Raw genomic sequence first — 15,701 nt, forward strand, 5'->3', positions numbered from 1 at the left:
AATTAATGCATGTAGAGAACATTTTTAAAAATGTTTCTGTTTAAAACTTTTTGTTAAAATGTCAGTTTTTTATGTCATTTTTGGACAAAAACCTAACCGCGCTGATGTATGTTTACCTTTTCTGTTTAAAACTTTTTGTTAAAACCCCAACCCTAACCCTAACTCCAACACTAATCATAACCCTAACCCTAACCCCAACCATAACCCTAACCCCAACCCTAACCATAACCCCAACCCTAACCCCAACCCTTGGTCAAAAACTAAAAGATTTTCACAAAAAATTTGTAAAATTATTTTTCAAAATTGTATCTTTTCCTGCATGTTTTTCATAAAAATGAGAGAATTTAAAGATCATTTTTTGAAATTTATTTTTTTAAATTTTCTGTCAAAATATGGAGTTTTCATGTCATTTTTGGTGAAAAACTAAAAGATATTGACAAAGATTTTTGTAAAACTATTTTTCTAAATGTTATCTTTTCTGCATGTTTCTCATCAAATTAGGGCATAAAGATAACATTTTTGGAAATTTATTTTTATAAAATTTTCTGTCAAAATGTGAATGTGAAAATGTTTTGTGTCAGAAAATATTTTTAAGAACATTTGTGTAAATTTATTTTTCAAAATTGTATGTTTTCTTGAATGTTTCTTATAAAATTAGGGCATTGAGAAAAAAATCATTTTCATGTCATTTTTGGTAAAATTCTAATAAATTTTAACAATTTTGACAACAAAGTTTTATTTTTTGCAATTTGAAAATTTTTTAGAAAAATAATTTTATTCAAGTGTTTTTTTCAACATTTTATGTTTTTTTTGGAAAAATATTTAGAAAAAATATTTTTTGGAAAACTTTTAGAAAAAAAATATTTTTTAAAATTTCTATTCGAAAAAATTGAAACTTTTTTAGAATTTTTTTTGATAAAATTTTAGAAAAATATTTTTTTCAAAATTGTATGTTTTCTGCATGTTTCTCATTAAATTATAGCATTTTGAGAAATACTAAAAGAATGTTGGATAGATTTTTCAAAAAATCCTAATTTAGCCTTTCATTTTTGGTCAGATGTTGAAAACAATGTTGGTCAAAAACTAAAGTTAGTCAAAGTCAAAATGTGAACTTTTTGTGTCGTTTTTGGTCAAAAACTAACAAAATGTGATACATTTTTTGTAAAATTCCATCCATCCATCCATCCATTTTCATTCGCTAATTCATTGCCGGGTCGCGAGGGCAGCAGTAGCCACCCAAATCACACTGCACCATACCAACCCCCCTGAACCTTCCTGCAGGTGGAGAGTCCACTGGCAGGTACCAACCGCCCTAACCGGGATTCGATCTTGCCCAGGAGGTGAACCCTGGGGTTCCACACCAATAACAGAGACATTGCTTCTTGGCCAAAGCACCACGTTTTGTAAAATTATTTTTCAAAATGTTATCTTTTGCTGCACGTTTCTCATAAAATTAGGGCATTTAGAGAACATTTTTGAAAATTTATTTTTATTAAATTTTCTGTCCAAATGTGAACTTTTCCTGTCATATTTGGTCAAAAACTAAAAAAAGTGATACAGATTTTTGTAAAATTATTTTTCAAAATTGTATCTTTGCCTTGCATGTTTCTCATCACATTAGGGCATTTAGAGAACTTTTTTGAAATTTATTTTTATAACCTTTTCTGTCAAACTGTTAACTTTTCGTGTCATTTTAGGTCAAAAAGTAAAAGAAATTTGATAAAAAAAATTATCAAATCTCTAGAAACAAAAATCTTCCAAAAAAAACCCTTTTTTTTCAAAATGTTTTCTGCATGTTTCTCATCAAAATATAGCTTTTTTTAAAATTGTGAAACGTTTTGGGATTTTGGCAAAACCTTATTTTGTTCAGATGTTGAGATTTTTTATTTTTAAAAAATATTTACAACAATTCATTTAGAAAAAAATCTTTAGAAAAATTTTCAAAAAAAAAGATTTTCAAAATGTTGTTTTCTACATGTATCTCATGAATTTAGAGCATTTTGAGAAACACTAGAAATATTTGGGGGGGATTTTTTTAGCCTTTCATTTTTGGTCAGGTGTTGAAAAAGATAATTTGATGATGTAAGATTTTTTTATTTGATCTTGTCTGCATGATTCTCATCAAATAAGAGCAGTTTGAGGGTTTTTTCCTAAAAATTTTATCTCAAGATCCCAATTCCACATGTAATTTATGGTCTATGGTTTTATCTTTTTTGAGATAAGAAATTAGAGGACTGCTGTTTATTATCATTACTTGTATCTTGTTTTTTATGGCAAAATCAGATGTGACTGTCGAGGGCCAAAGTAAAACTTAATGGGAAACATCATGATACTATTGTGACTTCTGTGAAACAAGGTGGTGTATTACAGATAGATGATGGTGATTAGAGGTATAGTATACCTTAGGAACTCTGTTGGCTTTGGCAACACTGGAGGAATGAAGAGGAGGCTCAGGACTCTGTGGAATCTCCTCATCAGGAGCAACATCTGGATTCAGAGCAAAGATGCTCTCCAGGTCAATCTGAGGCAGTGAGACAGTGACATAAGGGTGACGATGTACATAGCATTCTAGTGGAAAGAATGTTCAAAGGCTTTGTATTCTACACAAAAGTACACAAACACAAATGTATGTGTATTTTATCCAAAACCAGCAAACAAAGTCTTGGGTACAAATCACATTTTCCATATTCCACTAGGATCTAACACCGGATCACAGGAGCAGTCATTCTGATCCTACAGTGTGAAATAAATATTTAAAAATAAACAAATATCAACATGTCCAACTTTTTCGTCAAAACCCTGTGTGACAACAGAAACATCTCTCTTTTGACTGCTAGCCATTAACATGTTTCGCTGCATGAATAATCACCAGAAACTAGAACAAATGTCAAGTAGAAGTTAAGAAGGAAATATTGAGTTTCCTAAAAAAGGTTGGTGGTTGGACATGGTTGTAATGTGGCTTTGCTGATGGTACGAACCCCATGACTTCTAAAATATTAGAAACAGTATTTGACCTTACTACCTGTTTAAATACTCCACTGATTGTTTCTTTTTTCTAAGGATGTTACTATAGCTTTTTCTTTGGTACAACACCTGCTATTATGTTTTCCACAGGCTGCTTTGTTTTGTCAGGACTTGTAGTACTGATTTATTTCAGTTGCATTGTTGGCTGTTACAACCTACAACCAATGTTACAACCTTATATCCCATTTGCTTAGTCTCTCAGTCCTGTTTCATTCAATTGTATTCATTACTAGGGTATTTTGGTGACATTGTTGGTAATGGCTCTCCTACTGTCAAAAAACATCCATCCATCCATCCATTTTCATCCGCTTATCCGTTACCGGGTCGCGGGGGCAGCAGTCGCCACCCAAATCACACTGCACCGTACCAACCCCCCTAAACCTTCCTGCAGGTGGTGAGTCCACTGGAAGGTACCAACCGCCCTGACTGGGATTTGAACTTGCCCAGGAGGTGAACCCTGGGGTTCCACACCAATGACAGAGACATTGCCTCTGGGCCAAAGCGCCACTGTCAAAAAACAAATACAATAAAATGTTGAACGTTGAAGAGAAGCCCACTGCTCCTGTTCCATGGATGGTTTAAGTCCAAAATTTATTATTATTATTATTAAAGGGCAATTTCACTATGTGTAGCCATCAATTACAATGACAATACAGTTTTTCCTTTATATTAAGGTACTAGTGGATTTTATTAGATTTTTAAGAAAGGATATCATGCAATGTAACATACTTTAAAAATTACCTATGTATAAAATACTTAATAGCATTTGTTTTTTCCTCCTCTGAAACCTAATGACCTAATAAGGCTGACATGAAAAAAAAAACAAGTCAGTATTTAATGAAGCGAGACAAAGGCATCAGTCCTTCCATACCTCTTTACCCTTGGTGTCCCCATTCTCAATCCACTCCACAGTCACGCTCTCACTGTCCTCATGCAGGGATGTGACCATCGCTGGATGTATTCGTCCTGCAGTAGGAGAACGTACAGAGATGCACACAGTCAGTACTCACAGTACAGGAAGTGTCCACAGATTACTATTTGACTTCCAAGTAAAACCTTTTCTATACTTGTTTTTTTGGGAGGGGTGCAGCAGAAGTTAAATATCAACATTTCCATCTTCACTCAAAACTTCTTACTCTGATGCACATGTGATGTGAGGCATATGGGTGTGGCTCGTTGGAGGCAGGAAGACGATGACACTCAGTGTGTCCTACTGTCCCCACACTACAGCTGCATTAACGTTCATGTCCTTATTGAGAGCCACTGGATCATTATAAAGAACAAACAAAAATGACAGAATGTGGCGTTCAGTTTTTTGTTTTTTGTTTTTTTTACAGCGGTGATCAGTAATGCAGCAGAGAGGGGAGGCCTTTACGGCAGCACGCAGCCGTGAATCCAACCACCACCCGTGATTCACAGGCCAATGCTTGATAATGCAGCGCATTTCATTCTGCACTGGAGGTGCAGTGGAAGTAGACGGTTCGAGAATAGCCACAGCAAAGTAACGCAAACCAGACACAGTACAAAAGACCATGGCAGAACGGACGGACCCGCCCGGCTGGCATCCCCGGCGGCTGCTGTGGGTTTACTGAATTGAATAACGACAGCAATGTGGCATTAGAAATAATGGTTATAAATGGATTATCATTGGAAGACAAAGGCTCTGATTGTTATTTTTTTTATTATTATTGTGAAACGACCACGGTGCAGGTTGAGGAGACAGTGATGCAGTAATGCCGGTTAGCCAGCAGAACCGCTCCGGCTGCGGGGAGCGGAAATGCTAGCTCTGCCCAACCCGAGATGCCGGTGAGAGGAGCGTTGTCTTGGGTGCGTTTGTGTCCACGTACCGTCACTCCGTTTTATCTCCACATACACGCCCACGAAGACCTTCCCGAACAGCGCGGTCATCTCAGCCTGTGTTTTCCTCCTGCAGTTCAAGCGAGAGTGTGTGTGTGGCACAGAGTGTGTGTGAGCGCGGTGCCAGGCCAAGTTATGATGTAGCGCTGCAGAAACCGAGGTCACTGTCGGTTGTTCACAGGAGGAGAGAGGACAGGAGAGAGGAGTCAGTGCGCATGCGCATTAGCATCACCCCATCATTTGGCATTAAAATAGGTTTTTGTTCCTAATGTACGCCATTAGAGAATCTTACCGTATGAACGTACTTAGAATAAATAAATGAATGTTATTTTACGCTAATTTTTTTCACAAAACTTTAGAAAATACTAGTAATAATAGTTAAGATTATTACCCCTCTTCAAAAAAAAAACATCATTTCAGCTCACTCTAAAATCATTACGTGTCAATACAGCTATGCACTACACCACTGAATTAAAATCTAAACGGCTGAATTTTACCCTACATATATTTCTTTCTTTTGGCTGCTTCCTAGGGGGCGCTATGAGAGATAATTTGCCTCTATCACTCCCCATTCTTTGCCCCTTAGGGTATACTAAGTAGACAAACCAAACAACTGTTTCCTACATCTTCTCTGCGGTCTTCCAAGTAAAATTGTACTTATTTTAAAAAAAAAAAAAATCTATTTTGCCATATTTTGTGTTGTTCGTATAATTTCAATATAATATTATCTACAAATGTCTCTATTATTTTGTTTTTTGGACCTCAGGGGTAAAATTGCAGAACGTCTTAGTAATGACTTCTATGAATAGTTTAAAAAGGAGTGCAGTTAGAATTTTGTCATTTCCAGTGGCATCACTGTGTTCAATGTATTTATTTATTACTTTTTCTTCTCTTATTTTACAATTGTCGTTTCTACTCTTAGTGTTCGTTGGAACAGAGTTATAGTAGATAAAGGACACTGCCTTTGATTTGCACCCAGTTTGTGTGGCACAGATTAAAAACATAACTGAGCGACATTTAAAACATTCCAAAACAATTTATGCAGCAGTTTCTACCTTTGTTTCATTTTAGTTGTGATCATCACACTCTGATACTGTATAACATTACGTTTTATATTAATCTGATCACAGAGCCATGTATAAATGTAGCTTAGTGTTTCTGCATTCAATACTACTACAAAATGTGCAAAGAGGTGATTTAAGTTGTGTCCCCACGGCAAGAAATCACTGTTATGGATTAGATAAAGGCAACTCTTAAAAGCAAAACACTTTTCAGCAACACGATAGTGATGAATTGAATACATTAAAGCAGTGGCGGTTCCTGACCAATTTCACTGAGGGGGGCCTGAGTGGGTCCAGTAGTGTAGTCAGAGGGGCACATTGAACAAAAAAGACAAAGATTCGAAATCTTAAATGATTCATTTTTATTTATTTATTTGTTTTTTATAAAACTAGTGATCACCCATTGTAAATACTTCAAAATATCACATTTGAAAAACAAGTACAAAAAGTGATACAATTTTTAACAACACCTACCTGGACTGCATTACTGTTACAGCAACTGTATTCTGCGGTTTTGGTGATTTCTAGATAACTAACCAATATTAATAATAATGATCTATATTAAATACCCTTGCCCTTCTAGACTCAATGCACAATACACCCAGATTAATCTACCGTCATTCATCGTGGATCTAAGTTATGTTTTCACAAGCTTTAATGCAGTGGTTCTCAAACTGTGATACGTGTACCACCAGTGGTTCGTGAGCGCTCTCTAGTGGTACGTGAGGAAAATTCATATTTTCACATTTACATTTTCAACTGAATAAATCTTACCATGAACATGCCATGCACAATTAATACAACATTTAAACATCTTTCTAATCATTTATAAACATCTCTCCTGTGGCGGAAGCTAACGGGGAAGGCCTAGGCTGCAGTATTCTAATGTTGGTCCTCATGGTGGTACTCAATGTTTTCTCAGGTGGTACAGAGTATAAAAAGTTTGAAAACCACTGATTTGATGTATAAAACTTTGTTCAACAAGACGCTGTACTCACTGGGGCAGCTGCTATTTTACAGTCCGTAGGACTAAAAAACAAACAAAACAACAACTCAAACTTCGGAACTCTAAAGGAACAAATAAGGTTCTTTTTTATTTCTAAAAAACCGTGTTTCAAGCTCACTGAAAAAGTTTGTACGAAATCAGTCTTCATTTTGTTCTGACTCCCTCTGCCCAACAGTAGTCAGTACACAGTGCTCGCTCGCTGAGTTTAGCCTAGCCTTTAACTTAGCTTAGTGTCCATGAACATTCAGCACTTTATCCCACACATCATCGAATAACGACTCCTGCTTGTTTACTTGCGGTCTATCCATGGTTTTACGTAGAGCTGTAAATCGACCTGTCCATCGATGTTCGCGGTATTAGTTTCTTGTGCTCATCTTCATCAGCAAACGTCATCAAAGCTTCCGTTTACAGTGGTGCAACGAACGGAAAGATCCGACTACATTGTTGAGCCACGCGCATTAGTTCCTCCTTTTACGTCAACATCACAATATTTAAAACTTATCTTCATTCGGAGAGTTAGGCCCAGAGGGAGAGGCGTTTCAGACTCAGTGTTACAGTGTTACCCTTGCTGCCACCTCCACATCCTCCAACGCATAAAGTACTTTTTCTCTCAGTACTGTATTTTGAACTATTAGAATTTTCTTGTAGACCACACGATGGCAGCAAAGGGCAGTACAGAGGAGAAAACATTTCTAATAAGTAGTGACTCGGTTGAGGTGTATTTTGGCAACAAATGTTGGCCAAATTAATATATTAAAGTCTTATGCATCTGTTTTGTTTTGTTTTGATAAAATGTAAATGTAATAGCTACAGTAAAAAAGGGACATTATAAATGATTGTCTGCTAGATCATCTGGAAATCCAATTTGTTAGAATTCACCAGTGGTGGATGTCCAAAACAAAATGTATTCCCAGAACGTGTAAGACACTTGGGTTTTCAGTTAGTGTCTCGAAAATAAACATGTTATTCGTATTACTTTCTGATTTAAAAGCACAGTTGAGCTTTTCATTATGTCTGAATGCACACATTTGATTGGCTAATTAGTGTCACATGAGAAGAGGTTTGCTGCATTTTAACTGACAAGCTAGCTCTGTTAAAGTACATGTTTCCTTCACACAAAGAAAAGACGAGAACCCAAAACTCTCATTCCCCCCAGCCACCAAAGTCCACTATTCATCAGCCATCACTGTCTCTCGTTTCCCCAGCAACCAGCGCCCCCACTGTTAGGCTTTAGGAGTGCCTCGCTCTGGTTGCTCTGGTTTTCAGTGGATGGATGGACATGTACTATTAAGCTGCTGGTGTCTCCATGAGCAGGTCACACTGGAGAATGTTCTTCACTAAAAAATTAAACATTTCCTAAAATAATGTAACGATGTTAACTGGAATATTATTCACCACTAAAACGTCAACTGTGGTGAACAGAATATCATTTTCAGAAGAGCTAGGTTTCAAAACATTCAAACACCTCCATTATCCAGACCACATGGACATTTATCTTTCTTAGGATCTGCAGCTCATTTGTGCAAAAATACAGAGTGAAGCCAGGCTGCTGTTCATACATATTTCTATGGATCATTTACATTATTTTACATAGCAATATTATATGTAGTGCAGTCACTGTGAGGGATCTATTTTGCAGTCATGGATAATTCATGACCTACACAGACACTGAATATATAAAAAAATCTTTTAAAGGTGGTCTGGGACTGGGGGAAATTCCCCTTTCCACTTGGCTTCATTTGTAAAGGCCCAGCTTCTTGTGTTTCAGCTGTAATGTTTACACAGTGAGGTGATGATGTTCTTTTCATTCAGGTAATATGATTCACCTGTGTGGTAGCAGTCAATATAAGCCCCTGTGCTGGAATCGACTCAGCTCTATAGTCATTCATGTTTTGACATGAACAGAGGTCCACTCTTCGCTGCAAATGATACACCTATCATTCAAACCCTGTTTTTACAATCCTTCTAAAGATGCATATTTTTAGTTCATAAATGCTTCTGTTTTAGCTTAAATATGTGAAGTGGACATATAGAAAAAGCAAAAATGGAATGGAATGTTTCTGAATGGAAGAATTTCATTTTCTGCCAAACATACAAAACAATTATTATTGAGGAAATATATTTTTATTAACCAACCTTTAAAGTAACCTAACTTTGTACTACTGGTGTGAATTGCACTGTTACTAATAAATAGTAAGTATTTTCATCAAATGTTCTTCTATCGTCCTATTTTTATGAACGTAATACATATCAAATATATGCTTTTTTTTGAAAACCTTTTACAGTTTACAGTTTAAAACTGGAAATAAAACTGATTTGAACTGATTCGTATACGTCACGGTTTATTTTCACTGAAATAGATAATCCCTGTCAAATCTGGTCTGAAGATTTGGGGACAAAGGAGGAAATTGAGTTAAGAGCCGTTTACCTGATGTTGTTAAGGTGGAGGAGGCGGTGCAGTTGCTGAGACATCACTGGATAATGGTTTCCCTCAATGATGGGGCCCATCCCTGATCACTGGAGCAGCAACGACCCCCAGGGTTTCATCTGCAGATAGAGCCAGTGTTTCAGTTCTCCTGGTGGCATTTAATGGGGGGAAAAAAATTATATAGAATGAAGATACGTCTGTAGTTAACCCCCTATTCTGTCATGCATTTTTAAGAGCTCCATCATTATCACACTTAAACAATGCCCTTGTAAAACTCAGTAGGTCAACTGGATGTGAAATTTGGATCATTTAGAAATTCAAATGTGGATCTGCGTCTTTAGTCGAGCAGTTAATCGTCTGAGGAGCTGCACTCCTGGAAGTGGTAACAGTGGTGACACCTTTAATTTTAGGAGCAACAACACTGGCGAGAAAGAAGGATGATGATGACGCTGCTGCTGCTTATATGGTAAAACATGAGTGTCTTCTTCGGGTTTGGAGGATTTACTTTGAAATATGTGTATGTGTGTGTGTGTGTGTGTGTGTGTAAGGTTGAACTGTGTACAGAGCAGAATCACTCAGTTCTCACCGCTCTCCGTCTTTCTTTACTGCTACGTTTGCTCATTGTGTTTTCATGGGCTGATGCCAGATGCCTGAGTTGAATCCGTTGGCCCCGGGGGGAGAAGGACTTTGGGGGAATTGGACTGAGGCAGAGATGCTCCAGGTGCTGGAGTTTCTGGCCGCTGACACCGACTGATGCTGCCCACATCAAAACAACTCCTCTTAATGCAATGGACAATTCAGCCTTTAAAAAATATGTTATTTTGACTCCTTCAACCGAGGCAGTTGGCACAGGTGTGAACAGTAGCACACGTATAATCAATATATTAATAATTTATATCAGGAGTCAGTTGTCTTTTAGGTAAATTTACGATCAATAAACATTTTTTATGTTAGTTTAAAATGTTACGTAAAATGCCACTGTGTTATTGTATGAGGACATGACAGAAGTGGTCATCACCATCACAACAATGAAGCCTCAGATAAAAAACCCACCGCTTTCTCACATCTTAGTTGGACGCAGCACTCGATCTCTCCTGAGTCCCTGCATCGACAAAGCTGAAGGAGAGAAAACATTTTCCCCTATAAAATATGCATGGTTTGTTCAGCACAGAATATGTCACTGATATCCTGTTTTGCACCACTTTCATAAAAGACCTGTCTTTTATGAAAAATGTATGTGTTGCTCTGGGCCCAAGAACATTTGATAATTCAGAAAACCAAAGCATGGATCCTTGGTGAGCAACGATTTGTTTTCTTTGAGATGCAGTTTAAAAAGGCAGGATTTCACTTCTACAGAGCACAGGATTCTACACATAAAAAAGAAACAAAAATAGACAAAATAAATACCTTCAATTTTGGAGAAAGTCTTTCCTTCTTTGTCCTGGTCTTTTGAAAAAGAACAACACATTCTGTGAATTAAATATTTACATATAATGGTCCATAATTTCCACACAGACTTACTGTACACACCTGACCACAGTTAGATGGATTACTGCTGTAGAAACTTAACCAGACATTAAAGACATCCAGTTAGGAGAACGGGTGGTTAATAAAACTAATTCTAATTAAATTTCATAAATTCTGCCCCTGGTGGAATCTGTTATAGGATTAAAATATATAAACACCACATTGTGATGTTATCATCTAAGGTTTTGTGCAAAATTGACCTGATGGTTGACGAACACTTTATGGAAAAGATGTATTTTATTTAGTCAAGTTATCAATTATTCTCTAGAGAAGTCTTAACCACTGGTCATCTCTCAAAACTCACAAAACACTTTCTGATAAATCCATGTTATTTATAACTTTTTGTGATCAACATAAAAAAACATTAATTTCAAATTCCTCTCAAAGTCACACACTGAGAGCAACCTTTTGCCCCTGATCTCAGCAGTTGTTCAATCATTTATACTCACTATTCAAAAACTACTGTTGATTTAGAGAGAAATATTCACCCAATCAAGTTCTGGAACTAGGTGAAGAAACCAGAGTACCAGGACGAAACCTATTCTTACCTCTAGGCAACAGTACAACCCACTGCACACCACGTGACCCTCTGGCTGAAATCTATGCCAGCTCATTTATCTGTGAAATAAAAGTATCATAGTAGAGTTCCCCTTTTGGTCAAGATACTAAACACTAAGAACTCAGATGTTATTCAGTGAAACCCATGGATTCAGCCCGGGACTTTAAAAAGCCTTTGTCTTCTTCCTTCTTTGTGTCTTTGTGTTTAAAGCATGTAAATATATGCATCCGTTGGCTCCCTGCCTGCACCGCTCCGTGCACATTTATTTGGTTTATTGGCAGCCTCACTGGAATGACCTGGACTAATGTAGCAGGGAGATTAGTAGACCATGGTGAAAATATTTCTGCACACACCCACCCTCCCTTTTTCACACACATGCGCAGAAGCAGAAAGAAAAAAACATCTGTGACAGACAAAACAAAGAGACAAAGGGGAGCAAATAATGTTTTCAAAACGGCATCATTTAAATTCACCACAATATATAGAGTAAAGAAATACAAGTCAGATGCACCATTAATTTCATAATCAGTCAATGGTGCTGTGACATGAGCCTTCACTACGTTACAAGAACATGGCTTTAATAAAATGTGTGTTTTATCGTCATGGTGCACCAAAAAACAAAAATCTGGAAAAAAAAATCAGTTAAAAATTATATAAATATATATTGAAAAATGTTTATGGTAAAAAATTGTTTAAAAAATACATACATTGTTAAACGACAAAAGCAAGAACTGCACGGATTCTTTGTAACTTAAAGTGACGACATCCCATTACTGGGGTTGACACATGAATGTAATTGCTAATTTCTAATTCCATCTTTTTAATTGTAATTTAATCGTATAATTTAATTGTAGGCAGGATTTTACACACAACCACAAACATATATATAATAAGGTTCTGAAAAAAAAGTATAAATACATTTTTTTTTAAAAATACAGAATACATCATGTTTCTTTCCACTGTGTTGTTACCTGAAAGGAGGCGTCTTCAGTTGTTTTGTTTTTGTTGGTATCTTTACAGAAGGAATTTTACAGAGAGACTTTCTCTGTTCTTTCCCTGTTAAATTCCTCCAAACAGCTGACGGTGTTGATCACTAACTGAATATCTGTTAATATATTCTTTAGTAGCAAATATAGTTTGTAATATCAGCTAACTCATGCATTATTATAAGACTTTTTTTTATTATCATTAACCATATTTGCACAAAACAAAACTTCCATGTATATATCCAATAACTACAATTCAACAGTTGTTAAAACTTGGGATACAGTGGATTGTGTTGTTTCAAACATGTTTGTTACTTTTCCTGACCTTAGCTCGCTGCTGGTTTAGTACCACTACAGCGAAGGACCTAAGTGTGCCGAAATGATGGTGTGAGGCACCGCCACGTAACGGAAATGTGACCTTTAGTAAAGCTTCACACTATTTAATTAGTGGAACTACACTTCTTCACACAACTCATATCCATTGACATTTCATTGGCTCGTGGCTTGGGCACTGTGCCCCCTTTAGGAAAGCAATCGATGGCGATGGCGTCCGCGTCTCTGTGGAACGCCAGCTTCCTGCAGCACAGGGAGAGTGAGGTGGCTGCACATCCTGCTGTGGTGCAGCCATGAAGGGCTGAGAACACTCAGCAGTCAGGTGAGGGGAAACAGTGGTCAGGATGGTGTTTACTGTTTACTCATCTATTCAGCTCACGTTTGGAGCCAGAAGGACGACGTACCTGGAGAGTTACTGGGTAGCTTCTCTACGGTGGATCCCCCAAATGTCACAGCAGGGTCAACGTGTTATTGTCATGGAAACCCTGCCTTGGTAATACTGTATCTAATTGAATCAACGGCCAGATCTTGATCAGATTTCTCCAGTGGCAGGATTTTCAGAGTCAACAGGATCAGACAGCAGCGGCTGCTGGGATTGGTCTACATGTTAGGAACAATTGTATCATACTGAGGACTTCCTCTCACCTGTAGGTCCACCCTCAGAGCAGCAGCCCTCCAAACAGCTGTGCAAATAATCCACTGAAATAAGTCATTAGCATGAATGGTTAGCCACACCAGTATGACTGTTTCTGTCAGGGTCTGCACCCTGCAGTAGAAACCCGTGTGTCTGGGGTCTGGTCGCCCACCTGCACCTGAGACACTGGAATCAATACCTTTACCAGGAGTTCTAATGGCCCAATTACTGTTTGTGGGTTTGTCAATCCCAGGTCTCTGAGGACTGCTGTGAAAAGGACACACCAACAAACCGTGTGCACATGTGGTGTCTTGCATTTGTAATGGTAACATGGCACGTGTGTGTGTGTGTGTGTTTGTATTTGTGTGTGGGGGGCATTGGGTTTCATACAGTCTGCAGTGACATTTAAGAGGAAAACAGGTTCTGAGCTACTGTGTGTGGAAACCAGTATATACTGTACCTCTGCACTGGAGGCAACACAGAAGGTGAATAAACATAAGGTACGCAAACTCAGAGGGTTCATTTAAGAAAAAACATTTTTAAAAACGTTTATTCACCATTTATTATGTTATACTAAGACAGTTAAGAAACTGAAGTTTCATAGCAATAACTGTGTTTTGAAGCGAGTACTCAAAAAATGGGTGTGGGGTTCAACAAAGGTTCTACTTACAAGAAGAAATCTTGTGGAACTGCTGCTGTAGGGTTAGAACACTGATCAGTAAACTGCAAATCCTGAACCATTAAAAATCCATTTCTCCTGCGGCCTAGCTGTACGGCTATAGCCGGATCGGGTACTAATTGTACGCAGTAGTGGTATTTAGTACTGCGTTAAAGTAGAGTTCTATACAGATCAGTCAAATGGGAGTTTGCCTGGTAAATGGCTGCTTTTGTTGTCGCCTTCTGAGGTCAGTGTGAATGTCATAGTAATTGTCGCTCTGGTGATAAATGAATGAAAGTCACTTGTGTTTTTTGTACACGGTGTCATTAATCCACGGTTAGGCCCGTCTCAGTTTTGCTCTTCATATAAGCACTTAGCTCACCTCTGTCGTTTATCACTGCCTCCACCTGCAGCTCCACCTGCCTGTGAAGAATGGCTTCTCATCAGACACATAAATCAACAGCCACTAAACAGGCAACCACCATGAAATAAAGGCCTGGGTGTTGGTGGGGGGAGGCTGTGTGTGTGTGTGTGTGTTGTCTTCTCTACTGTTAAAGAAATATAATGTAGAATAAATACAGATCATGAGATTGTTCTAGAAGGAGGTTAAATTATTTATAGCAAGAAAAAAAATGCCAGACATAAAGTTCAAATAATGACTCCTGTCCCCTCTTCTTTTACTCCAACCATCTCCATGTCCTCTTCCACCACATCCACCAACCTCCTCTGAGGTCTTCCTCCTCCTCCTCCTCCTCCTCCTCCTCGTCTGTTAACTCCATCTCCAACATCCTTTGTCCAATATATTCACTGTCTCTCCTCAACACGTGTCCAGACCATCTCCACCTCACCTCTCTGACTTCATCTCCAAACTGCTCCACCTTAACTGCCCCTCTGATCTGTCCATCCTGGTCACTCCCAGTGAAGCTCTCAGCATCTTCATCTCCTCCTCCTCCTCCAACTCAGTCTTTGGTCTGGTAGACAGAGACACTGTCTCTCAACCACACATCATAGCAGGTCTCACTACTGAAATAATGTGACAATTTACTGTCTTGCAGCACCAATATATGTGTGTTTGTATACAGAACGTGTGTACACCTTGACACAGCTGGGCGACAGGCGACAACACAAGCTTACGTCAAAATCATGGGCTAAATCAGTCAGCTGGAACAGACAGGGGTCAAAACACAGGAAACCTATAGCTGCGTGGCTAAAGTACAAAATCACCAGACAAGGCATAGAAGTCAGGAGGAGGAAGCTGGAGAACCTTCTAGGCAGAGTTGGAGTTTTCTCAGAGCACATATTTACCTGTGCCTTTTGCTCTGTATTCTGTTCCACTTCCTCCCCTCAACCCTTCATCCTTTCTCTTCCTCATCATCTTCCCTAGTGTCCTACTTCCTCCCAGGTTTTGTTTGTTTACTCACTGAGCAGCAGCTACACCTGGAGTGGGTCGCAACATGCTGACCCCCCCGGCGAACTTAGAGAAATAACACAGAGGCATTTAACATTTACCTCCAGAAATGGAACCAGTCTGTGATCGAGAACCTACAGCAAACATATGCATGTATATTTAATATTACTGAGGCCGCAGGTCGGCACAGGCCTATTCATCTGGACTGGAGTGTTGACCG

The 15,701-nt window shown here is 38.2% G+C and overlaps 1 protein-coding gene across 1 annotated transcript; it reads right to left on the minus strand.

Moving 5' to 3' along the window:
* Nucleotides 1–2,032: 2,032 nt before the first annotated feature.
* On the minus strand, nucleotides 2,033–7,595 carry LOC103389924 (kinesin-like protein KIF2A). The gene is made up of 3 exons (XM_008325563.3): nucleotides 4,872–7,595; nucleotides 3,896–3,990; nucleotides 2,033–2,521 (listed from the first exon to the last, which is right to left on the minus strand). The coding sequence occupies exons 1-3, from the start codon at nucleotides 4,930–4,932 to the stop codon at nucleotides 2,333–2,335; spliced, it is 345 nt and encodes a 114-aa protein (XP_008323785.2). The 5' UTR covers nucleotides 4,933–7,595; the 3' UTR covers nucleotides 2,033–2,332.
* Between the last annotated feature and the right edge of the window lie 8,106 nt (nucleotides 7,596–15,701).

The sequence above is a fragment of the Cynoglossus semilaevis genome, chromosome 14 (assembly GCF_000523025.1).
Source record: "Cynoglossus semilaevis isolate Cse_v1.0 chromosome 14, Cse_v1.0, whole genome shotgun sequence".
NCBI classification, from domain to species: Eukaryota; Metazoa; Chordata; class Actinopteri; order Pleuronectiformes; family Cynoglossidae; genus Cynoglossus; species Cynoglossus semilaevis.

Bases quoted from the DNA above. Each gene is read 5' to 3' on its own strand.
- LOC103389924 (XM_008325563.3), bottom strand. From the start codon at position 4,932: ATGACCGCGCTGTTCGGGAAGGTCTTCGTGGGCGTGTATGTGGAGATA. The intron at 3,991-4,871 runs GTACGTGGACAC...CTCCTACTGCAG, and splicing joins GGAGATAAAACGGAGTGACG to GACGAATACATCCAGCGATG. The intron at 2,522-3,895 runs GTATGGAAGGAC...TCACTGCCTCAG, and splicing joins GGGACACCAAGGGTAAAGAG to ATTGACCTGGAGAGCATCTT.